Here is a 27090-nt window from a genome sequence, read left to right as displayed (position 1 = left end):
ATGGAGAAATCCCTAGCAGAGTTAAATAAACCTGGCTCCCGCTCAACATCATCGCTGCCACCTGAACCGGTGGACATCATTCGCAGCAAGTCATGTTTCCGCAGAGTCAGACTGAATGTTGGGGGTCTCCCACATGAAGTCTTGTGGCGAACGTTAGACAGGCTACCACGAACGCGGTTGGGAAAGTTAAGAGATTGCAACACCCACGAATCTCTGATGGAAGTCTGTGACGACTACAACCTTGAGGAGAACGAGTACTTCTTTGATCGGCATCCGGGGGCATTCACGTCAATTCTGAACTTCTACCGCACAGGTAAGCTGCACATGATGGAGGAAATGTGCGCCCTTTCGTTCAGTCAAGAACTCGACTACTGGGGCATCGACGAGATCTACCTGGAGTCGTGTTGCCAGGCGAGGTACCACCAGAAAAAGGAGCAAATGAATGAGGAGCTCAAAAGAGAGGCCGACAATATGAAAGACAGAGAGGGAGAAGAATTCGACAACACTTGTTGTGCCGAAAAACGAAAGAAGCTCTGGGACCTTCTGGAAAAGCCCAGCTCTTCTGTTGCAGCAAAGGTAAATGTCGTTGGGTGTTGGGTGTTGGGTGTAAGAGATGAGTGTGTGACTGGTTGGAAATATCTAACCAACTATTAGAGCAATTACCATGAAATTTGGTACAGACAGTCATGGTCCAATAGGATGAAGCCTAGAGCCTTCGGTGATCCCTTGGCTTTTCCACTAGCACCGCCTTAAGGTTGACTTTTGCGTGAGATAACTTGACAATATTGGATGGATTGTCATGATATTTGTCCCTAAACATTTATAGACTAAAACTTAAATTTGTGCGACTGAATCATGGTGAACATTACACTTGATAAACATCAGAATCTTAGCATTGTCACTGTGAGCGTGCCTGCGTGTTGACATTAGCATTTAGCTCAAAGCAGTCAAGACTGTAGTCCTACTTTGACATATTGATACATGATCTAGTCCCTTTCCTGAAATAAGTAAAGTGTCTTTGGATGTTTGAGGCATTTGGAAATGAACAAACATGTAATGCTGTACTGTACTGTTTTTAGACTATTGAGTCTTTACTAAAAGGCCTGAGTCTTCATGTGATTTTGCGCAGTTAAGTATTCTGACTGAGTAACATGGGCAACTGAAAATAGATAGGAGCTGTTATTTACAGAGGGAAACAAAAGTTTTACATCAGTAAAAATGCACCATGGGCTTTTCAGACCTATAAGCACTTTTTGAAAGTTTACAGTTGAAAAAAATAGGTCAATCAGTGATGCCTCTCTGTGTTGTACCTTTTTGTTTTGGTTGTTCCACGGTTTGCACACAAAGAAAATAGTGGAAATTATAGAAAAAGCCAGTGGATGTGATTTACGAGTGTGGGATGCATGAGCTATTATCTGCCATTATCATTGCTCAAGAACTAGAAAAAGCATATCTTAACAGTCAGCTGTGTTTGGTAACAGTGAAAGTGGCTCTCTGGATCGCTATTAACCATCTTTAAAACATGACACAGGGTTCATTATCTGTATCTCTTCTAATGCTCTCATTACCAGACTTGTAAAGTCCATTGCTTGAAAAGTCCATTGTTATGTCATTAACTGCAGAGTCATCTCACACACATACACACATGCACAAATTCAAACACATAGATGTATGCATACACACGCATCCAGACATGCACATGATACATGCTCTCACTTTTGGCTGATGTTATGCACCAATACATTATTTAAATAGCACTTAGTTTCCCTTGCTTATAACATGAAATACATATTGGACTCCTGAAGTCATTAATTTAGATTGTCCTTTCCCATTCTGTTAGCTGTTTGTATTTGACAACTCCACCTTGCATCATCGTGAGCCAAATTAATTTGAGATATTCTGCAAGAGGCTGGGATATTGAATTAAATATTTGTGCACATAAACGGTCAGAGAGTCAAGTCAGAAATGATTTGGGATTGTTTGAATCATTTGGATTAATCAATGCTTTGGAGGAGTGTGAAGATGGTTGGGACATGTCATTACTGCACATATTTTAATAAATGACCAGAGTAAGAGAGAAATGTTAGAAACCAAGAAACATTAGGTGGCAACTGTGGAATTTACCTCATGATTAAACTGGAGATGAAAGCAGTCTTCATTACTGAAGAGTCAAGGAAAAAGAAATGTGATGGCACAGAGGTTTAATACTTATTAAGCATGTATACCTGCATATTGTTTGTAATATCCGTGTGTTGAATGCCTGCAGTCACAATGAGATGTTGAGGTCTGCACATTATTTCCCTATCGGAAAGCCATGTCTGGAAGCGCTGACTTTCTGTCAGGTGTGCTCACCTTTAGTTGGTGCAAAAAGACAGATCCAGCCCTCAGCAGGCCTTTCAGAGAGCCACACCTGCAACTGCAATCTGGGAGACCACAGCGGTGTTAAACATGAGCAGCCTTTGATCACACTCTTCTAGATTAGATTGGAGGGATCAAAGAGGATGCTGTCTCTTTCCAACACTGTTTTAAGGGGAGCAGAATGCCTCATTTGGGAAACACATAGGAAATGGAAATGAAACTATTAGCAGCTAGTGCTAGCTGATGCTTCGCAGTGAGGATTTGTCAGAACTGTCAGTGCTACTCCACAAACAGAACGAGATGAGTGCTACAAGTCTGTCAGTGAAATGTCTTCTTCATAGGAATCAAAGGGATGTAAAATCAATGCTTATTGTGTTACAGCTAAGAAAGTGCCGTAGCCTACAAAAGGGAGATGACCACTTTCAGTCGACAATATGCTGCTATCTCCATTATAGCACCTTGATATCTCCAATTTATCAAAATATCAGTGATTTGAAGTGCTTAACCTAGGTGGTTGCTCTTTATTTTGAATAATGACACAGGAAGCTGCATATTGTTTCCTACAAATCTATAGCTCTCAATAACCACCAATTGATGAGTGGGTGCAGTGCTTACCATTAAAAAAAGTGTTCATCATCTCGTTTGCTTGGCATCATTAAAAGCCTGTAGTGGAGGATGGTGCCAGAAAAAGAGAAACCTTGACACAGCAAGAAGCAGTTTATCAATTCCTAATTAACGTAAAAGGGCAATGTGAAACCACAGACCAAACTATTAAAAGCTATGACAGGGGTTGATGTGTTGTCTTAGTCATTTTTTAATTGGCTGGAACAAGCTGCGGGCTTGTCGAGCGGTCCAGCTTCGACCACAGACTGTTCGGGTGTTAGCTCATCAGCTATGCTCTCCTTTCTTGGGTCAGCGATGGAAATGTATGTGTTACAGCCCATAAACAGATGGTGAATGGTAGATGAGCACAAAACAAATGGTTACCATGCAACAAAAGTATAATTTTATTATCACTGAAGGAGTGGGTACTGAGCATTAGAGTGGGCCTATTTGTGTTTCAGTGTGTGTGTGTGTTTCAGTGTGTGTCTATGTGTAATTGCACTTTTGCTTAGTTCCTGTATTTTAATGTCTGTACAGAGCAACAAAAGGAAGTGAGTAGTGGCTGCAATATTTGTCAAGATGTTCATGGAAAAATTCAGTGTTGCCGCCTGTGTTTTTTCTGCCCTGTTATCCTTCCTGTCTCTCTTTTCCTTTACTGGCTCATATCTCGGCATCCTTCCTTCCTCCCTTCTTCAGGCTCCTTCACTATACCTCCGACTAAATGTCAGGGAAATGTCACATTAATTATTCTCCAAGAGACTCTGGGCCCAATTTGAAGCTTCCCTGTCTCTGTTTACATTTTTTGTGAGCCACAGCATTGTCTGTCTCACTCAAATCAGATTTGAGTCACCATAAAATAAGATTATGTCTGACCGCTGGCACAACAGTGCCTAACAGTCAGATTTACGCCAAGAAAATCCCTTTTTCACTTACAGTAGCACTCATCCTAGATTTGGGTGGGTTCTGTCATTAATAATACCAAATAATACCAACTATTAGACATTGATTAAGATGCTAAAAATGTCACATAAGTAAATAATCCTTGTTTACTGTCACTTACAAAGTAAAAAAATGAAAAGGTTATGATGTGAATCTTGCACATCTTGCTTCCAAGTAATAATTAGAGATAACATAACATTTTTGAGTAAAATTACTTGGAAATTTCATTTCATTTCAGGACCGTCATCAAAAATATTTCCCTCTCCTCTGACACCCATTACTGAAGGACTCAGATACTGTAGCCCAACTGTGGATAATCACATCTGGGATAGTTTTCACTGACATTTTTAAGATTCTGTTTGATGCTTAGCAGAGAAATGGAATCTAGTATCAGTGTGGTTTTGGTTTCAACCAATTTACAGAAGACACTAAAGCCAAATATGAATGTTGCTGTCATTTTTGTCCTTCATACGTCTCAATTTGGAGACTTACCAATTGCTGCTCTGTTAGTGGGTATTGTGCATCAGATGGCAGGCAACAAATTCCAATTATTCTCCTCTCACGTCACACTTGGGATGACATATAAATGTGGTTTGGCTATATTCCTACTCATAATTCAGTCTGCAGCACAAGACATGAAGCAACCAGACTGGGATTGATCACCAATCCTGACAGCTGTAAAGTCACAGCCAGTCAAACTGAAGACGATATATAGGAAGTCGTATAAAAACATGGATGCTGTGTCCCAATTCATGGGCTAAATATCTCCTGAAAGACCAGTGATTCCTGTCCCATTTTAAAGGATGTTATATAGCTTTCTTTTGAGCACATTTTTGGCAAATCCCTTAAATCATTTTGCAGAGATCAGCACATTCAGGCAGTCCTCACCAACTTTTCTGGTGTATGGTAGGCTAGATAGCCTCATTTGGGAAAGAGGCACAGATTCACCCGACCCTATGTATCCTTGAGAAGATCCAGCCCTGAATTGTTTTAAGAGTTTTGAGTCAGGTTTTAGACTTTAGTGTTGCTTTTGACAGATTCATCACTGATCTCCCTCACCCTGTAGAAATTTGGGCACAAGGGTACAGTTTTCGACCTGTTATGTAACAGAACCTTTTCTGTTGTAACAGTCGACTCTTATTGTTAATTGTGGTGTTCCCCAAGGGTGAATTCTTGGCACACTGTTGTTTTCGGTTTATATGCTTTCCCTCCACAAGCCATGATGATGCACATACAGTTCAGTCCAACAATTACAGTAGTCTAACTAATTGTTACCTGCATTAATCACATCCAATGACCAAAGATTTTAAAACTTGATGATGATAATTCTAAGGTCATATTAATATGACGAGCAATTTCCGCCAGCCATTTCAACAGTGAGATAGGCTGCCTTTTAAAAGATATTGAACTCTCGCTGTCATGCACAAGAATATTGTCAATTTTTTTTCTGGTATCCTATATATGCTTTTTTCCCCCCACTGGGACTACTGTAATGCAATTACACTTGTATCAGTCAAAGCTCCCTCTTCAGTCTGCTTATTCAATGAGGGGATGTTCTAAATTTGGCCCTAGAGGAATGCTCATGGAGTGCACAAAAAGGATTCATCCTCTGAGGAGCATTTGCTCTATGTGTATGGGAATCTGTCTGGCAACCAACAGCGTATAAACCAATAGCAGTTAGAACAACTATCCCTTGAGTATTTAAAAGAAGACAATACCACTAAAATAAAATAAAGAGTAGTTTAAGATAGATTGAATAATATATTATTTGCAGAGCACACTGATGAATAATTCAGTCCCTATGTCATATTTGTTTTTTATCATCCACCATTTAAGTTAACGGAGGTTGTGCTAGGGTAATTGTTGTTGTTTAAGTTGTTATTTTTTGATTTTGACTACAGTAATTAAGATGACAAATAGATCCCACTCAATATTTGTAATAATAATAACAATAATAATAGTAATAATATTATTAATAATAATGATAATGAGGAAGGCCCCTTTAAATCCCTGCCTGGAATTTCCAGGAGCGAAGGGCTCTGAATGCAAAAGTCACCTTTAGTTTTGAGCAGCCAGCGGAGCAAATCACAATTCTAAAGCTAACTGGTAACCAGTGAAGCGATGCTAATACACGGCTGATAAGATCTTGTCATCAAGTATGTGTTAGAGCCGTCACCTCTCTAGATCAAGCTCAAGGCCAGAGATTTTTTAGTTTAACCCTGAATATGATGAATTACAATAATCTGACCAAGACTTAAAGGCATTCATGGCTTTCTTGAGAACAGGCTGTTGTGGGATTTCTCAACTGTAAAAACATAATGAAATTACTTTTGTAACTTGTTTTTCAAATGAAAGGACACTTTTAAAGTATTACACAATGACAGGGAGCAAGATGTTTTGGTAAAATTGGGGTAGACTTTGGAGGACAAAACAGGACGATTTCAGATTTGCTTTCATTTAGCTTGACAAAGTTTTGTGACGTCCAGCACTTTAATTCTGACACATAAGTTAATAACCGATGACAACTACTGTCACTGTTTTTATTGGGACACACATTTGTCATATGCATGACAATGATACTAAATTTTGTGTTTTTTTTAAGAAATATCCCAGTAGCAGCATGCCAGAACACAGGGCCAAGGGGGGAGCCTTGGGGAACACCACAGGTCAGGGTGGGCCACAGAAGAGAAGGCATCATCGTCCACTAATAAAAAAATTCTGCTATGAGATATATAAGATTCGAAGTAGTCGGTATCCCTGATGCCAACCCTGACGATGTTGTGATCCAAAGACCCATAAAGGTGCATTTTCTCCTTTCAACATTCAGTGTTAACCTAACTGACAGAACACATTGCAGCTCCTGCTTCATGTTAATTTACATGATAACCAGCAGCAGTGAACACAACTGCTGGGCTTGTGGCTCATGAGCTTGTGCCAAAGAGGGCAGTAACACAGTGAGGATCAAACATCTCATGTAACTCTCTGGCAGGAAGCTGCAGAGTGACCATGCAACACTGAAGAGTCATAAATTTGTGCTTGATAGGGGATTAGGGGATAATAACATATCAGACCTTCCCAGGTTATTTGTCCTTGTTGTCTGGGTTTGTGAGGTGCAGAGATATAAGCTGGGATCATGTGTATTCGGAGATTGTGTGCCTCAGCGATTGCTTTCATGCTGGTTGCTCTCTCTGCCTGTCACAATGTCTCCTCGTCAAAAGCAGTGCCTCTGAGTGGTAATACGTCTTCTAACTTGCCCTGAAGTCAGATTCAAATGCAGTAAAAAAAAAACCCTCTCCATTAACCTTTGAAGGTTGAAGTTAAAATAAACAAAAAATCTCAAAACCTTATTTGGTCCATATTCCAGTTTTAACTGTAGTATGATTAACACATAGATTTATTGACGTGGAGAGGGAAAGGGATTGATTAACAGCTCTTATCTATCAATTTTGTAGCCAGTATTAAGACAGTACATGCAAACATACAAACTCACACATACACCTACAGTAGTGCACAGCTTCTTCTTCTCCCTCTTCCATACACACACACACACTCAGACAGACTGAAAACCTCAGGAGATTAAGGCAAAACATTCTTTAGGTGCATGTATTTTATGGCATTACTTACATTGCGGCAGAGTCCCAAAAGGTGATATTTTTTGTATCATGTGTGAACAAGTTATTATATTATCCTCACAAGCTAATTTTGTGTTAAAGTTATTTAAATGCTATTTAAAGGTGATATTTTAAAATCTTGTGCAGTTAAGCAGTTAAGTTAATTATCGTGTGCGAACAAGTTAATATCTGCATAGTAAAGGTGTGATAGGCCAATGCTTTGAATACCGTGGAAGTTGTGTTTTCAGTAGACGCAGCAAGTGATGACAGTCCGATGTCTGCATGCAAGAGCAATGTACATTTCATTGTATGACATTCAAAGGTGAAGATGAAATTTATTTAGCTGCGTGCTCTCCATTATATGGTGGCTGTGTGCATCTGAAGTCATTATTCAAATGTATGGTATATTATCTTTGCACACAGGATAAATAACTTGTTTGCTCAAGATATCACCTTTTGGGACTTTAGGGTCTCCGTACATTACTACTATGTGTCAAAAATGTATTACTGAAGAACTGCAGGACTGACAATAAAATACCCAATAGCCTGTAAACCTGTACATTCAAAGGCTAGAGGGCTAAAGTGCACAAGCCAAGCTGCCATTTTTAGGCTCAAAGTGAACCTTTTTGACAAAACTCTAACTCTTGGCAGTTGATTTTACCAGCTGAAATAAACAAGACTACATTTTTGTTAAATTTGTTTGATCTATTAGACTCAGTACATTTTTCTTCCAATGTATCCAAGGAAGTTGTGAGCCAGAGAATGACCTAACTTTTGGCCAGATGGATGGTAGCACATTGAGGATTTGTGTATCTGCTGAGCAATTATGATCATGATGTTATAATTCAGAGAGATGGCTCCCTTCCCTATCCTGCATCCTCATTGCAAATTCATTTGCAAGTCACAGCCAAACAGTTTGGAGCACCAAAATTTTGTTTACATGCCATGTTAAAGGCATCCAAAAGACGCTTTTGCTCACATATGGTGAAGATTGGATCAACTTTGTGGAAGAAGTTTTGACTATGCTCAGAGTGGCACCCAAACAGCTTAACTTTGATGAAACTGACAAGAATATATTTGTTGGATTACACATGTTGATACAAGAAACTTGCATTATTAAATTGTTTGGTCACTGGAGGGGAACAAGATTTAAACATAAGATTAAAGTATTATCACCTCACAAAGTTGATATGCTGAACGTGTTAGAAAACAGTTGCCGCTTTACGCAGACACAGAGCTAAATTAGCATTCACTTGTAAATATTCATTAGTGCAGCTTTGAGGCTATTTATACCTAACAGTTCAATGTTCTTACACTTGCATTAACCCAGATCTAAGTACCAGCAGTGTTCACTGGTCAGCTGTTTTATCTTCAAAGCCTCTTGGTTTTTGTCAGCATGAACGACAAGTGAAATCATGAATTTGCCTTTTTATATACTTCATGCTTTTAGGGTGAGTAGTTGATGGGGAAAACACTGTAAATCGCAGATGTCCACCAAGGCCTGATAATCGCCCCACTTGTCTGGTACTGTCACAGTCAACAGTCTGTTGGGGAGATTACACAACAGTAGCAGAAGTTTGGCCTGATGGTACCAGTAAAGGTGATGAGAATCTCAGTATCAGTGGGTTTCTTTCTGTTGGCAGCATAATAGTATGTTACATTATAAACATTATGCTTCAGGTCAGGAGACACACTCAGCAGAGGGCTGAATATTTGGGCTGATGGTGGTAATACAGAGAATCTCCTGGGGGTTTCCAAAATCAATATTTCTTCTTCTGAAGAAAATAAATTTCATGCTGATTCAGTCACAAACAAACAAACAAACAGGATGGTATGGGTTAATTGCACAACCCCAGTGGCAGTGGTAATTATCATTTCATATGTTAGGGGTATATTATGTGATGTAACATAAGAGCGCAGGCCATATTACCATGAAAGATCAAGCCACAGTGAAGATGATCAAAATTATGATTGTCAAACATCTTTTTGCTAAGTTAATGTTGGACAGAAGTTTTAAGAAGAGTTTTTGGAATATTTAGGAGCTGTTTTAGCATTGTGCTGCACATTTTAATCCTCATTCACTGTAAATGTGCAGATGTCAGATTCTCTAATGGTTGAGTCCTGCTTGTGAGTATTTCACAAGTCACATCATGCATTTTGTAGTGGATGGTTCAGGATTTGTAGTGTCATCTCAGCCTTTCAGGCTTCCACTGGGGCACAGCTTTGGCAGGTTTCACTGCTGCAGAATATGTTTAGTAAAGACTATTTGTTCGTTTTGCTCTATTTGCTATTGCTGAATTTATTTCAGTGGATATGTTCTGTGTGTTTGGTCACTAAAATTCACAAGTGTGTTGTGAATTACATAACTGTGGTCATCAGAGCAGCAATTCTGAAGTTCGTGCAAAGTGATTGCAGAGCATTCAGATTTAAAGTGATTTTGTAACTGATGAGCAACACACACCTTCATTACATAGAAATGGCTTTGAGTTTGTGCAGTGGATGACAAGGAAGTGAAAGTGGTCAGGAACTGTGCATTGCCACTGCAAAGCAAGACAGCTGCTTTGTTCATTTAATTTGGAATTGAGCTGTTTCGTGAGCTCTGAGCAAAAGACACCAAGACTTCATTCTTCCCAAGAGGAGGAAGCCTGAGGAGCAAAGACTGTAAGGAAGAAAAAAACAAGGATAGATCAAGAGATCTGGAGAGTTAGAGTCTGTAAAAATGAAAGAGAAATGCTGTGAGACATGGATGCTGAGTCTGAGCTAGAGAAATAGAAAATGAAGAAGTAGGATTGTGACTAAGAGGAAAGTAGAATCTAGCAGATGATGATTTTTAGCCCGTGGGAAGAACACTTCAGATTCTGGGTTGTCAGCGTATGACGTAGTTTTGTTCAAATTTCTGTTTCTTATGGGAATCATTGTGCGTCACAGGATTGTGTTTGTCAGGCCTTACATGATGGTAATGTAAGGCCCGTTCACTTTTCCATTTTATAAATAATTTCTCATTAATTTCTAAGGTCAAATTAATGCAAAGACAAAATATTAACATGATACCAAAACCATCACTGGCAAGTTTTTCTGTGTTATTATTATTATAAAAAGGATATAAAAAAGAATGGTTAGAGTGCATGTGTCAACTTAGTAATAAAATACTCGAGTGGCTAAACAACTTATATTAATCTGCCTGTAAACACATTCGAGGTACTGAGATGCAAGGAAGATTCAATTCAAGTTAATTTTATTTAAGCTTGAGAACCTGGAAAATGCACAAAATTGAAAAAAAAATATTATAGGTATTATACACTGTTGCCCATAAAGTTGGAATAATTGTTCAATACCCCCAATTTTGTTAAAGCCTGAATACACAGTTTGCAAAGGTTAATTGTGGTTTAAGTTTCACTGTGATATGTTTGGAAGAGTTTGATCAATAAAGTTGAGAAGATATACACTTTATTTATCAAGAATAAATCACATTGTCACAATCATTTCATGAGAAGAGGTAAAAAACATTTTATTCCAACTTTATGGGCAACAGTGTATAATAATATATAGATACACGTTCGCATTCAAGTTTTCTTATATTCAATCAGTCTCTTGACTAATTTGTACAACTACGAACAAGTTAGAATGAGTTGAACCTGGATAACCTGAAAACTTCTTTGATAATAACTTTTATGGAGAACATGAGCCATTTGAGTTTGTGTTTGCCTTCGGACCAGATTAAATTCTAAATAATGAGGTTCATATGTAGGACAATTACCCGCTTTCCCAGAGGCTAAAACAACAAAAGTGTGTGGTTAGTATTTTGTTTCTGCCATGGGAGCAGAAAACAAAAGTTCCGTATCGAAGCCACAACTCAAAGTTAATTGTCATCATGAGTCTTCTTAGTGTAGACATTTTTTCCAACAAAGTCATCCTGGGACACAGCGGCTCAAAAGGGAAAACTCATATACAGTTCAAATAATCATGAAATATTCAGGGTTTTGTAAAGGAAAAGACTGCTGAGGCAATCTGAACAATCTGCACAGCCAAATGTATCATAAGAAAAAATGTTGACATTTTACAATACAGTACACAAAGTAGTGGTAGTTACTAAGGAACGAATCAGAAGCGAGACGATAATTAATGAATCGTTAATGAGTAGTTCCTTAAAAACTCTGAATTGAGCTCTGTATAGTAGATAATGATGAGCTACCAGAGAACAGACTGGGAGTTACTATATTAATGAATCATTAGGTAACAATTAGTTGAATATCTAGTCTTGTAAAGACTCATTAATTAACCATTAATCAATCAATCATTACTTAGTCTTTTTATGGACTCCCAATTAAAGTGGTATGTCATGCTGAGTAGCTCAGGAATTCTTCTCAGTATTTATATCATTCAACTTTTCTAGTTGATTGTCTACTATATGGTATTCACTTCAGAGTTTTTCAGGAACTACTAACGATTCATTCATTATTGGGACACTCCTGATCTATCGCTCACTCATTCTTTAGTAACTACCACAGCATTGTGTACTGCGTTGTAAAATGCTTCTGAAAAAACAACGATTAACCTGAAAATACTCAATACGAAGGCATATATATTATACGGTCTGTGTCCTGTCCTCCAAGAAAAAGGAGAAGCTTGGCAGCGTAGCAGTTAGTATATTTTATTGACGACATGGTAGTTTTAGTCTTTCAGTTGGAGGGACATAGAGGTCATGCCGTCCAGGGAAATGCAATGTCAGTCATAGACCTACAAGCATCCTCTGTAAGTCAGTGAGTGAGTGATTAATATGGAAACTCTGTATCATTTTCCCTGAATCAGTACTAACCTTCAAGGAGAGTACTCATCAATGATTGTCACAACTGCTGAATCATATACTGTGTGTACTGTGTGACGGCAGATACTGTAAAACATCGATGGACACACTGTTGTTTGATCAACAATGAGGACTTTGAAGACTCTGAGCAAAGATGTTTCTCTTTCTGAACCATCAGTGTGGAATCTGGGGAAAATATCCAAACTGAAAAGAGATTCCCAACTTTGGAAAGTTGTCATGGCAGTAATAGTTTTCTCCTCTGTCAGCACACTGCCACAAGCTACAAGCACCGAGCTCATCTTTTGCCAAAGCTGTGCTCATGTTTCAAAGGATGAAGAACCTATAAGTAATTAAAGTAATCATCACCAGTGTGAACACAGACATAAAGGTAGCAATTAAATCTAAAACAGAAGACAGAAGAAGGAATTGCCTGTTTTAGTTTTCAAAGGTATAAATTAACTTCTAAGACTAAATCTACATTTAATTAGTTTCACTGTTGTCAATTACACTATAATCTATAAATACCATCTGCCATGTCTGTGAGTATGAGTCAACACAGGAATACTAAGAATTCTCCTGTTCACCAAATGATAAGCTCATACAGATAATCAAACACATCACGGTGGCTCAGTTGGTGAAAACACACACTGAGATAGATCCATATGGATCAGACATGGGACCTCTGTCACATGTCATTCCCCACTTTGTCTATTGCACACTGTGCAATGACGTAGAAAATACCCACTTCAGTAAGTCAACCCATGTGGAATGGATTTATTTTATGTGAATGCAGACAATGTACTCAGTGTCATGATCTGCTTCTGTTTCCCCTCCTGTTTAGCTGTATTCTCGTTAGGAAATACTGAGGACAAATACTAGGTGATGTTTTGGTCGTTACGTCTTGTTATTCAGTCATTGTTTCCTGTAATATTTTGTAGTCGTATGCTCTCTTCTCATTTCTGTTACTTAGTTCCTGCATTTATGTGTTTTCCAGCTCTTGCACTTGTCTTCACCTGTTTCCCATTAGCCCACCTGTCTTCAATATTCAATAATATCTGCAAGCCTCTATCTGTCATCGTCATTTTTTTTTCTTCCTTTCTCCTTATTTATCCCCTTAAAACACTGTTTACTATGAGCTCACATAAGAGTCTGAAACAAGCCATTTTTGGATCAAACCTCTCCCAACACACATGCAGTGCTTGCATGCACAAAGTGCAGCACAAACCCATTCAGTAATCTACTAATGTAGGTAGGAAATCTATCCCTGGACCATCCATCTCCTGAATGAACCCCACCTCATCTCCTCTCCCTCTCATGTTATACCAGCCCAGATCCTTTGTCAGTTCATTTTAGTTCATTACTGGTTTCTGTTCCTGTGAGTTTCTACGTTTTTTTTTTAACCTTCTTTGATATTTAGTGTCCAGGTTCAAGCCTCTACTCCCGCAAGCCTGAACCAAGCTCAGCACAGCAGATGTTGGGGAGTGTCAGTAATAAACTCTCCTCCAGAATAACTTCAGATGGCCCCACAGATGGAGATGGAGTTTTATTAAATGTTATATGAGCAGCAGCTGCAGTGGTTGCATCAGTGTAACAGCAGAGTTTGCAAATGGGATGCAGCAAGAGCACAGCAGAGCAAAACAGTGGACAAGGCACTGTTTGTTGAGATATACAGTTGACTGCCTACCATGAGGGTGCATTAGATATATTGTATATTGCATCAACTATAAGTGTAACAGCACAACTCAAATTGCCTGTTTGAGTTAGCTCATACGCATTACTCCATTAAAAATATTTTATCAGTATATTGTATTAGAGTATATATATATGTATGTTTTTTTATTATGGGCATAAAAGATGAGGTGCACATCATGACGTTTTATATCAGCACTAAACATTCATTTCCTATCCTAACCATTTCTTACACGCACAACATAAAAAACTGGCCATGAGGTACCTGCTGGCCGTAGCCCTGCAGAGACGCCATGTCATTACTGTGATATGCAACACCCTGGGTACCACATCCTATCCTCAACGTTTATATGTGTGCACAGAACGACAGGGTCTATACATCAGCACTCTCAGGCCCAGAAGCTGCTCCACTTGTTGTAGCTGTCCTCATTGGAGGCTGTGCGGTAAGGTGAATGAGTGACATTGAGGAAAGTGTGACAGCCAGAGGCGGAAACAGAATTCACTAAGGTGAAGGAGAAGCCTTCATCAACCCAATGACTGCGTGTGAGAGTAGAGAGAGAAAGAGCACTTTCCCACTTGTGCGAGAAACCTTTAAGCTTGATGAGCACTGTCACCTGGCCTGGGACCACTTTCAGGTTTCAACACACAAGTCCAAATGCTAACACATGCACTCCCATACTGTACGTACACCTCTTGCACATGTGTGTCATCACAGTAATTGTCCAATCATAGCTTAGCAACCAGGAGGTCCTGGATCCTACTATATCAGAGTTTAGGGTAACACCGCAGCTTTGTCCTGCTCTTATTGGATCTGGGGAAGTTTTCAATATCAGTCTTCACCCATAAAAGCCTTATCTCTTGTAATGTTAAAGGTGAAACTAAAAATGCAAAGCAATATTACAACCTCTGTCTTGCTTGTCCAAGATAGGCAGCCAAAAAATATTTTACAATGAAATAAGAGTCAGATCATAAATTTTTCTTATCAATCATAAAATACTAGGATTAACCAACTCTACACTCCAATGCAAGAACAATGCGTTTTTTTTTTATTTTCATGTCTTCTGTATGGATCATCAGCTGGTGCGGATGCTAATTTTTTTTTGCCTGCGACATGTAAATTCAGACACAGTTTTTTTTTTTAGCACGGTATCATGCATGCAGCCATCAAGTGTATGTTTCAGACCCATTTTACAAGATTGTCTGAACGTAGCTAGTTTCCAGCGACGGTCCCTTGCTAGAATGGAGAAGACTGCTTTTGTCTAGATCTGACTGAAATCATAGACATGTACAATCATTGGTTTGAGCCAAACTAAGAATTTCAAGCTGTAAATCTGTCACCATTATCATCGCTTTCAGACTGTACATGCTGAGTGAGAACCCAATGGAAAGCTCAGCCCGAGGGCATAGCAACAGTAACTAAGGGGGTGGAGCTAGGTGATTTGTTAATTGTCTTCTTGCACATTCATTTACATTACATTACATTAGTACAGCACAGCGCCTCCTGTACATGCTGCAGTAATTGAATTATATGGCATTCATGTATATTGTGCTCATCCTTGGGTCATACAGTACGTTCAGACATGTTCTCTTTGACCTGGCAGGTATTTAAAGCAGAGTGAGTGAATTATTTCAGGACTAATACAACAGGATGTTTTCAAGAAACAAACACCATGTGCTTATAGCTGTCTAATTACCAAAATTTCAAGGATTTACATGTTAATCTGAATATAACTTTCAAAGGGATTAACCGCACTCACTGAATGGCCACTGATCTGAGCTCCCACAAGCCGTGAAAAATGGACTCAGCGTAATTTTACGCTGTCAGTAAGCAGAATATCTGCAGTAAGCATGTGTTTGAGTTGAGGATTAAGAGTAATCTCACTTTGTACTGGCCTTGCTCTGTGAGTAGAATATGTGACATTCACATAGTTAAGTCTAGGTCGTTCAAATCTCATCTTTGTTCCTCTGTTTTCAAATGTTTTTGTGCTCTTACCATTCCTCTCTTTCACAGCCATCACTAAAATGTTTGAAAGTTCACTGTCACTATCACCATGGCAACTGTCATTTCTGTGATGCCGAGACTTGCAGCTGCCCTCTATTCAGGCATCATTGTTGATTGACTGTGTGTACATGTGTGTGTGTGTGTGTGTATGTGTGTACAGAGGGGATGTGTGTGTGTCTTTCTCTGTCTGCATCTCTCTTTGTGTTTCAAATCGATGCTTCTCTCATGTTTACATGTTCCTTCTGTGCTGCTGTCTGCACAGTATACTGAGTATACCATGATGTTCTCTGATTTCTGAAATAAATAAATTACCATGGACTGCAAGACTGCGTGAACAGCATCGTGCATATATTATTAGACAGATGCTTCTTACTTCTTTATATATGTGGTGGTTTCTATATGTTGTGCAATGCAAAAGTTCCTTGTGATGTACACTTTTCTTTTCAGCGTGTGACTGTTCAGTATTGCTAAAAACAAATTATTTTGTGCAGTGTGGACACTTAGGCATCTAATGGACAGTGGAAACCCATATATCTTTAACTGCTCTATGATATTTTCTTAGTCCGCAAATGCCTGTACATAACTGCTGCATGCTTCGAGTTAAAATTCCTGATGAAAACCGCCTCCTTTGGTGTGCCAGACCAGGCCCTATACTGTTTCTATTTATACAGCCACCATGGACCAGTCAGAGTTTAAATATAGATGCTGAGTCTGGATTCTCTTCTTCATCTGAAATGCATGAATAATTGAGAGGCAGAGGAGATGAGGTGGGGTTCATTCAGGAGATGGATGGTCCAGGCATAGATTTCCTACCCACATTAGTAGATTACTGAATGGGGTTGTGCTGCACTTTGTGCATGCAAGCACTGCATGTGTTTGGGAGAAGTTTGATCCAAAAATGGCTTGTTTCAGACTCTTCTGTGAGTACACCGTGTTTTAAGGGGATAAATAAGGAAAAAAATAAAAAAACATACAGAGGCTTGTAGATATTATTGAATATTGGCAATCATTTCAATACTCCTACCTATGCATCCGAATTTATGTAAATTAAGTTATCATCAGAATATTGCTAATATATGAAAAACACTGAAGAAAAGAGAAATGGATTGTATTGTGCAATGCATGTGCAGATTATTTAAGCAAATAACTCAATGACAATCATAAATAGAATATAATAGTATTATTTATAGAGATCAATCCTTCTACTGATCATCAATAAGACACATACAAGAGGTGAGAAATGCAGTAGCCTTAACGGCAGGGAAGCAAGGTCTCGGTCATGGGTCACTAGCTTGAATCTACAGGCCTGTGTATTTGTGTAGAGAGCTGCACTGGCTGTGGCTCCTTTGGAGAGCCACAAGATACAACTTATTCATTCTGGCAAGATGTGGGAGGTTAAGATAAATGAGGTTCTGCTGTTCAAAGTTACAAGCAGAAGTGATGTAGGGTGGAGTGACTACAGCTGAGCCACTGCAAATGTGAGTGTGTGTTTGTGTGTGTGTTTCAAGATATCATGCTGGGGGAAATGTGGAAGACACAGTCTCCTCCCGTCTCCATGGAAACCCCATCTCTTTCACAGGCAGAGAGGCAGAACCCTTCTACATTCAGAATCAGGGGTGTGAATTATTTCACATTATTTAACGCTTATATTATTACTCTCATACTATCAGTCGCTGACAATAATATCTTGATGAGGATGACGATCAATACTGTGGTTCTGTGATGCTTTCTAATCCAATCAATGATATGACGACAGAAGCGTTGCATGCAGTTTAAACATCCATGCCAGAGGATGATGTCTTGCAGTTTTAAATACTGAGGGGAGATTTGTGATTAAGCTTTATTTCACTTTTTAGAAAACATTAAAATCATGAAAACACAGCGCCACAGTGCCACAGACCGACACTGGTGTGGTATAAAGCATGTAAAGACAGCAGCACAGCACCTGAAATGCAAACAGCAAACTGACACAAATAAGAGAAAAGCCTAGAGATAGAACAGAGACTGGAGCAGTACAGATGGTTCAAAGCTGGGTGAGCTTTGAATTAGGTACAAATCAGGGATAGAGGGAAAGAGAGAGGGAGGGAGGGAGAGACGGAGAGAAGGAGACTCTGTCAGACTTGCTTTTCACAAGCAGGTCCACGTAGCCACCTCCTGTCGAGCTTCGAGGGGGTTGTCATGGTGACAGTGGCTGGCAGTCGAGGCTGGGAGAGTGTTGCATGGTATCCCTGTGGCCTCGCATGTGGCTCAGGGGACGATGGGAAAGCAAGTCAGCTAGTCAGGGGATCTTAGTGATCAAGCAAGACCTGGATTTACCCACCTGAAAATAAATGCAACTTTACTAAAACCTTTTCAGTCCATGCCTATTTAAGTGTTAAATGGAAGTTTAAGAGTACTACCTGGCCTTATTAGGTAGGTCTAATGTGTTTCCCTGGGTGAGTGCTGGCGGCGTTAACAGGCAGTGGTGTTGGGACTCACAGGAATAGGAGCTTCCACTGCTAAAGCACAGCGGCATGTCTGTTGCTCCTGTTGCTGCTAATGAGAAAGGTGCCAGCTGCAGCACTGAGAGCCTGGGAGTTCCTGAACTGTCTCTTGGGATGTCACCAAACTTATTAGAGCGTAGGAACACTAGCCTGAACTGCACCTAACCAAGGGTGGCTGAACCAAATAAACAACTAAATCAAATACAACCACAAATCAAGATGACTAACACATTATCAAGTGTGCATAGACCTTTAAAGCGTTGTCATTTTTGAATGAGGAGATAACACAATAAGTGATAAACCACGGTCTTGCTCATGACAAGACACGTGAGAGTTTTTTGCTGCTACAGTCTTACTTATTCTGGTATGGCCAGTAGCTGATGGTTCCTAACGTTAGCTAAAAGCAACTGCCACTTTAGCTAATGTTAAGCACCACCGCTGATACTGCTAAATTATGTTTTGGTATTTACTATTAGCCCATAAGCATGACACATGGCTGTGGTGGCTGCTGTGTTAAGGTTGCATAGTTTGGGAGACCGCAAACCACGACCCTTAAGTACGCCTTATATGTACACACGTGTGAACCCACCATAGGTGTTTTCACCAGGATGGGGGAGCAACAGCCTTCACAACAACGCATTGATTGATGGACTCACATACAGACCATCAGCGTTGAATTCAGATGCATGTTGCAGTTGTGTTTATACTGGGTTAGGTAATAACTAGAGGGAACAGGAACATGATAAATGATATGTAAGTGCTGAAAACAAACTGGGACCTCTGGTCACTGTATACATAGTCTTGCGTTAAAGCTGCGCTAATGAATATGTTTATACTGACAATGAATCAGACAACTATATGTGATGTGAAAGTGGAGCGATGAACCCATCGAAAATTATTATCTGACTCTGCAGTTCTCGTCAGCTCTACAGAGCATTTTCAGCATCTTTTAGCTCTTGTTTTGGTTTTATTACCCATAAGTTTACTGTTTTGTTCACTTTCATCTCTCATCAATCTTGTTTCCCTTCACCATCTCTGGTAGACCCGCTGTACAAACCTGCCAACGAAGATAGCAACTAGCTGTTTAACATAGTTGTGCATTTAGCAGCTAAAGAGCCAAAATATTTCTTTCACAGTTTGGAGAGGAACACCAAATTCATGCTAAAAACAAAAGAGTGACCTGGACATGGGGTAACAATCACAACTCGTCATGAGAGCTAATAGGTAATAATACTACTAATACAACTAATAGTAATAGTAATATTAACAATGTTTTCCTAACATGTTCACAACTACAACAACTTTACATGGTGATAATACATCACTGTTATGTTCACTGGTCTTTTTCTCTCTGTCCCTAAATGGCCAAAAACTCTATTAAAACTGCTGTAAAATAGTCCAGCAGTGGTTTCTGCTTTATATTTTTTTATTTTATTAGCTGATGCCTCAGTGACCTCAAATTTTCTTTAGTTCTGCGTTCACATTCACATTGGCCATTTAAGGGTTAACATCTGATTTATAATAGTCTTAAAGTCTATATAAAAAAGTGCAAAGTTCAAGGTTCCATCTTCTTTGGACGAGGACTGAGTAGACAGATAAATGGGTCCGACCCTGACAAAACCAATGTAGCACAAAGAAAATTAATCACAGCTGCTGGGACACAGCCAACATAAAACCAGGCCATCGTATCTGAACAAGTTGGTGGCAGAGCAAACAACAAGTACAGCTACCGTAAGACGCCCAGGAATAATTGCAAATGAATTATGAATGTTTTTCCTCTCCCTGAGCCCTCAAGTGTGTGTGTCTCTGGAGAGCTGAAATTGTTTTGGCAAATGTATAGTGTATGAACCAAAAGTCTCTGTACAATCACTGTCAGGTTTACTCCCTCTTCTTCTCTCCATATGAATTCTTCCAAATGTAACTCAGAGGACAATGTCACAGGGCTGCCTGTGCGTTTGGGTGGTTTTTGAGGGTGACATTCACCCCACTTGTGTCCCGGATATCTTTTCAAACAGCGTAATGAGGGCTGGTGTCACCTTGTCCTGTAGAAGATGGGGGTCTGTGCAGGCTATTGTGTCTGCTGAACCACATGACGATGTGCCACCAGAGACACAAACCAGTGTGATCTGGCTTTGTTTAGAGTCACAGTGGGATTTCCTGTCAATCTGCTCTCGCTCTCTCTCCCTCTCTCCGTCCCTTGCACACATGTTGTCTTTTCCTCTCCTTTAGATATAAATATCTCCCTCCCTTCTTCCCTTTAGTAGGCCACCAAGGAGCACTCACTGGGAGTCACTTTCATTTTTTGTGTCCATATAATCTGGTTGCAATACTAGAGTATTCATCAAACTGAACTTGCATGACGCAGAGGACATCATTTAGGGTATGGTCGCTATTAACATCATTTTTGTTGCGTGTGTGAGTCTATAAATAGCCTATAATTGCGTTGATGCCATTGCAATCATGTGTGGAGCCCCATTCAACCTTTTCCTAGACATGTGTTTGTTTGCTGTCTCCTCTATGTGCACTCAAAGGTTTATCTCAGATTTGCAGTGCAATAGCTCGATGAAATTAGCACCCTGTGACATTAAACAACCCAGGATAGAAAGAGATAAAGACAAGCAAGGCAGTGAGAGAGGGCACAGTGTGTGGAGGCAGGGCAACAGGGACATGGGCCATAGGGAAATGTGCAGGGTTTACCAGTGGAACTTGATCTCATAACCATAATGTTACACAGCAGCCTTCATTAGCGACCTTTTTATAGCTTCTCAATCCTATTACCTCTGTCCTTTTTTTGTCCTGCTCTTTTGCAATTACAATCTCCCACTGCTTCAAGTTTACAGATTTGTGAGCAGCATGTCTCCATCCTTTTTCTGACTCATTACATACAAATTCTGGTGCTCAATGAGAGAACTTTAAGAGGCAATTTTTTTTTAACAAAAGATAGGTACAACTTGACTCAAACAATAAACCCTCTTTGCACAATTGATCCTCTCTTGTAACAACATTATAATTGTCCATTCCTGACAGCGCTGCACCGTCTCCGTACCTTCAGTTTCCTGCTGCATTCGTCAGCTCCACCTTCACTCTCGGGTCCCAGCACCTCTCTGCTCTTGAAGTGTTTGATTCAAATAGATTTTCTACAGAACAGGAGAGGAAGAGCACTGAGGGGAGAAAATAAACAGATATGGTCATTATTCATGTCTGCCGTGACGCTATGGCAACAGTGTCCTCCTGTCCTGATTGGTTGCAGATAAGGTTGCCATCACTTGTACTCTTGGGAGTGGACTCCGAATTATTAGGCAGTTGTAAAGGCCCGTGTGGCCAGTCACCTCCTAACAACTGTTGCTATTGCCCTGTTTCTGCTGCTCTGCTTTCATTTCCTCTGGACGATACAGGGAAACCCTGCATCATGTGCTCGACACTGGCCTTTGGCCTGTTTGTTTACACTGAGTTTAACCAGTAGATCCAGTGCATGGATGAGGTTTTAATCAAGCATAACAAGAGTAAAGGAGGAGGAAATTATTATTTTGCTCTGTTTTGTGATTCAAGTTAAACCATACTCAAATAATTTCATAATCTTCTAGATCGAATTTCAAACAGGTGAATATGCCTACACTATATTTGTGGTCTAAGCTGCAATTTAACTATTCTCTGATTTATTCCATCATATAACATCCTAACCTCATTCGTGTGGGTTTTTGCCAAAACAGGCTCTGTGTTCCAGCTACAACCTCCTACTCATCCTCTAAGTTGTGCTGCTTGGAGTCATTCAGGGTTAATATAACAAGTGTAAATTATAGTTCACCAAGTAATCCTTTCCTTGGTTCACGAAAGGAACAGATACTCCCCTTTCACCTTATCACCTCAGCATGGAGGTACAGTTGCAAAAAATTCTAAATAAGAATATGTAATGTTTTGTGTAATAAACATTTAGGAGCATTGGAGTGATTATAAAACAGAATATAATATGTCAGATTATTATAAGTATTCACAATATACACTTGGATAATGCTGCCTCCTTGATTTTGGAAGCTTTTTATTATCAAATGAATGCTCACAGGAGTGGCCAGTGTCTATCTATCTTGGTAAGATACTTGTGTTGTTCACAACATTTTAAAATATTTTACAGTTGAATTCTGTTCACCTTGCCTCAGATGAGACAGGCACAAATAAATCAAAAAGTACCTTGTTACAAATTACAAATGCTTGCGCTTCAAATGCATTTGAATAAAACATAAAATACTGGTGTGAAAAAATGTACTTAATTGAAATACAAGTAATTTGTGATTTAAAAAACTACATTCTGCACAAATTGACATTTTTAGTAGTCTCTGTACAGTTTTATTCTATGTTTTAAACATGGGGATTAAAAAACATGTTGCATTTGACAATGAAGTGACATTCTAAAAAATGTATTTAATATTTCAAACAAACAAATACAAGCTCTTAAAGTATTTTGCTACATCTTATTTTCATCTGTCCAGCAGAATACAAACTACATTGAACCTTTCTGTGTGGAGTTTGCATGTTCTCTCCGTGCTTGCGTGGGTTTTCTCCGGATACTCCGGCTTCCTCCCACAGTCCAAAGACTTGTAGGTTAGGTTAGTTGGTGACTCTAAATCGCCCGTAGGTGTGAATGTGAGTGTGAATGGTCTTTATGTCTTTATGTGTCAGCCCTGTGATTGGCTGGCGACTAGTCCAAGGTGTACCCCACCTCTCATCCAAAGTCAGCTGTGACTGGTTCCAGTCCCCCAACAACCCTTAAGGATAAGCTGTATAGACAAAGGATGGATGGATGAAATACTGTGCATGTCTGTCAGCTGTAATTTGGTGACACGTGTGTCAAAACCTGACCAAATACAACCAAAATATTTGCATGTTTATATACCCCTCAGTGAAGTGAGAGGTGTGTTAAACTGACCTTTAGCTTGTGATGTGGCATTAATGAATTTATTGATTTAAACAAAGAGTCCCAACTTTGACTGCACACAAGCTCATCAGTTCTTAATCACATATACACAAAAAAACATGTTTTGTTCTGAGCTGTAAATGGTGTTAAGCGGATATTACAGACTGGATGGCAGGGTAATATTGACTCTAGTATTTCTCACTGTGGTACAGGAGTAGTCGTTTATTCAGATCAAACAAACTCAAGCTACAAGAATAATATACTTCAAAGAAAATGAAGCGATTTTTTTGTTTACACTATGAATGCTGGTTGAGAGAGGAGCTGTCATACGGTGCTAAAAGAGGTGTAGTCTACCACCATGTATTTGCTTGTTAGCATGATTGGTGGAGTGTGAGTGTGGTAGTGTGTGTGTGTGCCAGGATGCTGCTTTCTGACAGACTTGCCAGTTCTCTGAAACTGTGCACTGTGAATCAGGCATCATCTAGTGCAGTGTATTCTGGGGACATTCTGCTCCTTGCAAGTTCATTTTTATGTCATGGTGGTGTCACAGCAGGGGATGCGAGTGGTAGGCAGTATTAGGCCTTTCCCCTTTAAATATAGAGAGACCAGTAAAGAGCAAAACCTGTGTAAAATAGCACAAGGATAATGTTTTGTAACATTAGTGCTATGATTACACACAGAGCCCTGAAGCCCTGAACCTTACCATTTTATTCTGGCAATCCTCATATCAATGATTTGGATGATAATGAATACGATCAGGACTATGTAAAAATAGTAGGCTTATCTAATTATCTGAACAACTTCATGCAAATTTAATTGCAGAGGAAAGTGGACAAGAGCCTCTTCAAGGGCTCTGTCTGTTATTATAGAACTGCAGCTGCAGTCCCTAACCTATTTTCATTTACCATCTAGCTTCTATTTGAGCACACTTGTTCTTGGCATATAAACATATGCCACCATGAGGTTCACATTTGTAGTTTTGAGTAAAATGTCTCAACAACCATTTGATTGATTGTCATGAAATTTGGTACCGACACTCATTTTACCGTCTCAGGAAAAACAGTAATAAGTTTGATGATTTAATGATACGTCATCTAGCGCCATCATCATGTCAAAATATCACTTTGCCAATACTTTTGTTGTTTTTATGATGACACAATGTGTAAACATGGTAAACATTATATCCATCAGCATGTAAGCATTGTCTTTGTGAGCTTGTAAGCATGCTGACATCAGCCTCACAGAGCCAATAATATGTTTTTTACTTTGAAAACATTGTGACTCCAATCATCACCACCATCATCACCATCCACCTAAAATGAAGAGTTTTCTTTATTTGTTAAATATTTGACAGTTGAAGCCATTGGATTCACATATACTGTGATCTTTGATGCTTTTGCTTTTGTTTGTTGGTTGCTAAACATCATTTTCCACTCAACCAAACTCACTCATCAGCCTGATAAGTGAGTCATGAATAAATAAGTGATCCAATCAATCCAATCCATTAGCCCTCAGCCAATCACACACTAGCCAGGCAGTTAGTGAAGATTTTTTTAGACTGTGAGGTTATTATACTGTAATCAACTTACAGTCAGTACTTTCATACTGTAATCAAAAACCTTTTCAAATATACTGGGTATATTTTGTGTAGGGTGTAATTTTTGTCATATCAGACTGAGGATTTTATTCATATCTGATTTTGACTGATAAATGTATTTCCCTGATCTTGGTATCCTTACTAATATGACTTTTATAAATTTGTCTTTCAGATCCTGGCCATCATCTCCATCCTCTTCATTGTGCTATCCACCATTGCCTTGTCTCTGAACACCCTTCCAGAGCTGCAGGACACTGATGAATTTGGCCAGTCCACAGACAACCCACAACTGGCCCACGTGGAAGCTGTATGTATTGCCTGGTTTACCATGGAGTACCTGCTTCGCTTTCTCTCTTCCCCCAACAAGTGGAAGTTCTTTAAGGGTCCACTGAACGTTATTGACCTGTTGGCCATCTTGCCCTACTACGTCACCATCTTTCTGACAGAATCCAACAAGAGCGTGCTGCAATTTCAGAACGTCCGCCGTGTGGTCCAGATTTTTCGGATCATGCGTATTCTGCGTATACTGAAGCTGGCTCGTCACTCGACAGGTCTGCAGTCTCTTGGCTTCACTCTTAGGAGGAGTTACAATGAGCTGGGTCTGCTCATCCTTTTCCTGGCCATGGGCATCATGATCTTCTCCAGTCTGGTGTTCTTCGCTGAGAAGGATGAGGAGGATACAAAATTTAAAAGCATTCCAGCTTCTTTCTGGTGGGCTACTATTACCATGACCACAGTAGGCTATGGAGATATCTACCCCAAAACTCTATTGGGAAAGATAGTTGGGGGCTTATGCTGCATAGCTGGAGTACTGGTGATTGCCCTACCTATTCCCATTATTGTAAATAACTTCTCTGAATTCTACAAGGAACAAAAGAGGCAGGAAAAAGCACTTAAACGAAGGGAGGCCCTAGAGAGGGCGAAGAGAAATGGAAGCATTGTGTCAATGAACTTAAAAGAGGCATTTGCTCGTAGTGCAGAGCTGATGGATGTGGTGGTAGAAAAGAGTGAGAGGCCTCATGACAACCACCTCTCTCCAAGCCGTTGGAAATGGACCCCCAAGAGGGCTGCATCAGAGACAAGCTCAAACCGTTCCTTCAACGCCCAAGAGTTAGGCTCTCCCAACAAGGCCCGAGCCAACAGTCCCCAGAGGCTAAATGTTCAGAAGCTAGAGGAGATGTACAACCAGATGGCCAAGACACAATCCCAGCCAAACCTCAATGCTAAAGACAGGGGCTCCAGAGGTGGAAAACAGAGGGATGAGATAGAGCTGGGGGCCATCCAAGATCATGGGCCATCAGTGCTGGGAACCAGAGAGGGAGTAGGCGATATGAAAAGCTTGTCCAGCATTGACAGCTACATCAGTTGTGCCACAGACTTCCAGGAGAATCCCCGTTTCCCGCTTAGTCCAGGGATGGACCTTGGTCTTCATGAAAGCAACAGGTTCTCCCACAGTCTGGCAACCACTTTGTCCCAGCACACGCATGCAAAGGCAGGCAATCAAACCACTGGGGAGCGTGAGCCCATGCTGACCCCTATGTCGGTCACAAAGCCCTCATGCTCAGAGAATGCACGGAAATTCTTCTTTTCGGGCAACTCAAAAAACCTCATCTCCAAAGGAGGCTGCCGCAGCGAGGGAGAGTCAGGCCCGTCCCCAGTCTCAGACAGCTCAGTCCTGTCAGACCACTCTCTGTTAAGCCCTGAAGTTTCTGTCTACACCACTGCCAGCAGCAGAACCCCACCAAAGTCCCCAGAGAGCAGTGGCCTGGCCCCAACTGTCTTCACCTTCCACGACTCCTCCATCAGCAAATACATCGACGCCGATACAGATGATGATGAGCACCTCCGGGATGTCTCTGACACCAGTCCCTCAGAGCGCCTTTTGGCTGGTTCAAGCCCCAAATGCAGCATCAATATCAATTACCAGAAAGGTACCAACCATTTAGAAGCAGCTCAAAAAATCCTGGGCCAGAACTGTCTGTTCCCCATTGAAGGGATTCGTGGGGTAGCTCATGAGAATCACGTAGGTCCCGACATGGCACGAAGACCAAAGGTTGAGAGGGGGCGTCAAAATACTTTGGATAAAAGCCTCTGA

General features: G+C 40.1%; 1 protein-coding gene across 1 annotated transcript; it reads left to right on the top strand.

Moving 5' to 3' along the window:
• Positions 1 to 27090, top strand: kcnb1 (potassium voltage-gated channel, Shab-related subfamily, member 1). Its single transcript, XM_070838264.1, has 2 exons — positions 1 to 576; positions 25168 to 27090. Exons 1-2 carry the CDS (start codon positions 1 to 3, stop codon positions 27088 to 27090), a joined length of 2499 nt encoding a protein of 832 aa, XP_070694365.1.

The sequence above is a fragment of the Pempheris klunzingeri genome, chromosome 2, assembly GCF_042242105.1.
Source record: "Pempheris klunzingeri isolate RE-2024b chromosome 2, fPemKlu1.hap1, whole genome shotgun sequence".
In the NCBI taxonomy this organism is placed as follows: Eukaryota; Metazoa; Chordata; class Actinopteri; order Acropomatiformes; family Pempheridae; genus Pempheris; species Pempheris klunzingeri.
Note: the sequence above shows the minus strand (reverse complement) of the source record. Positions and strands in the feature narration are given on the sequence as shown.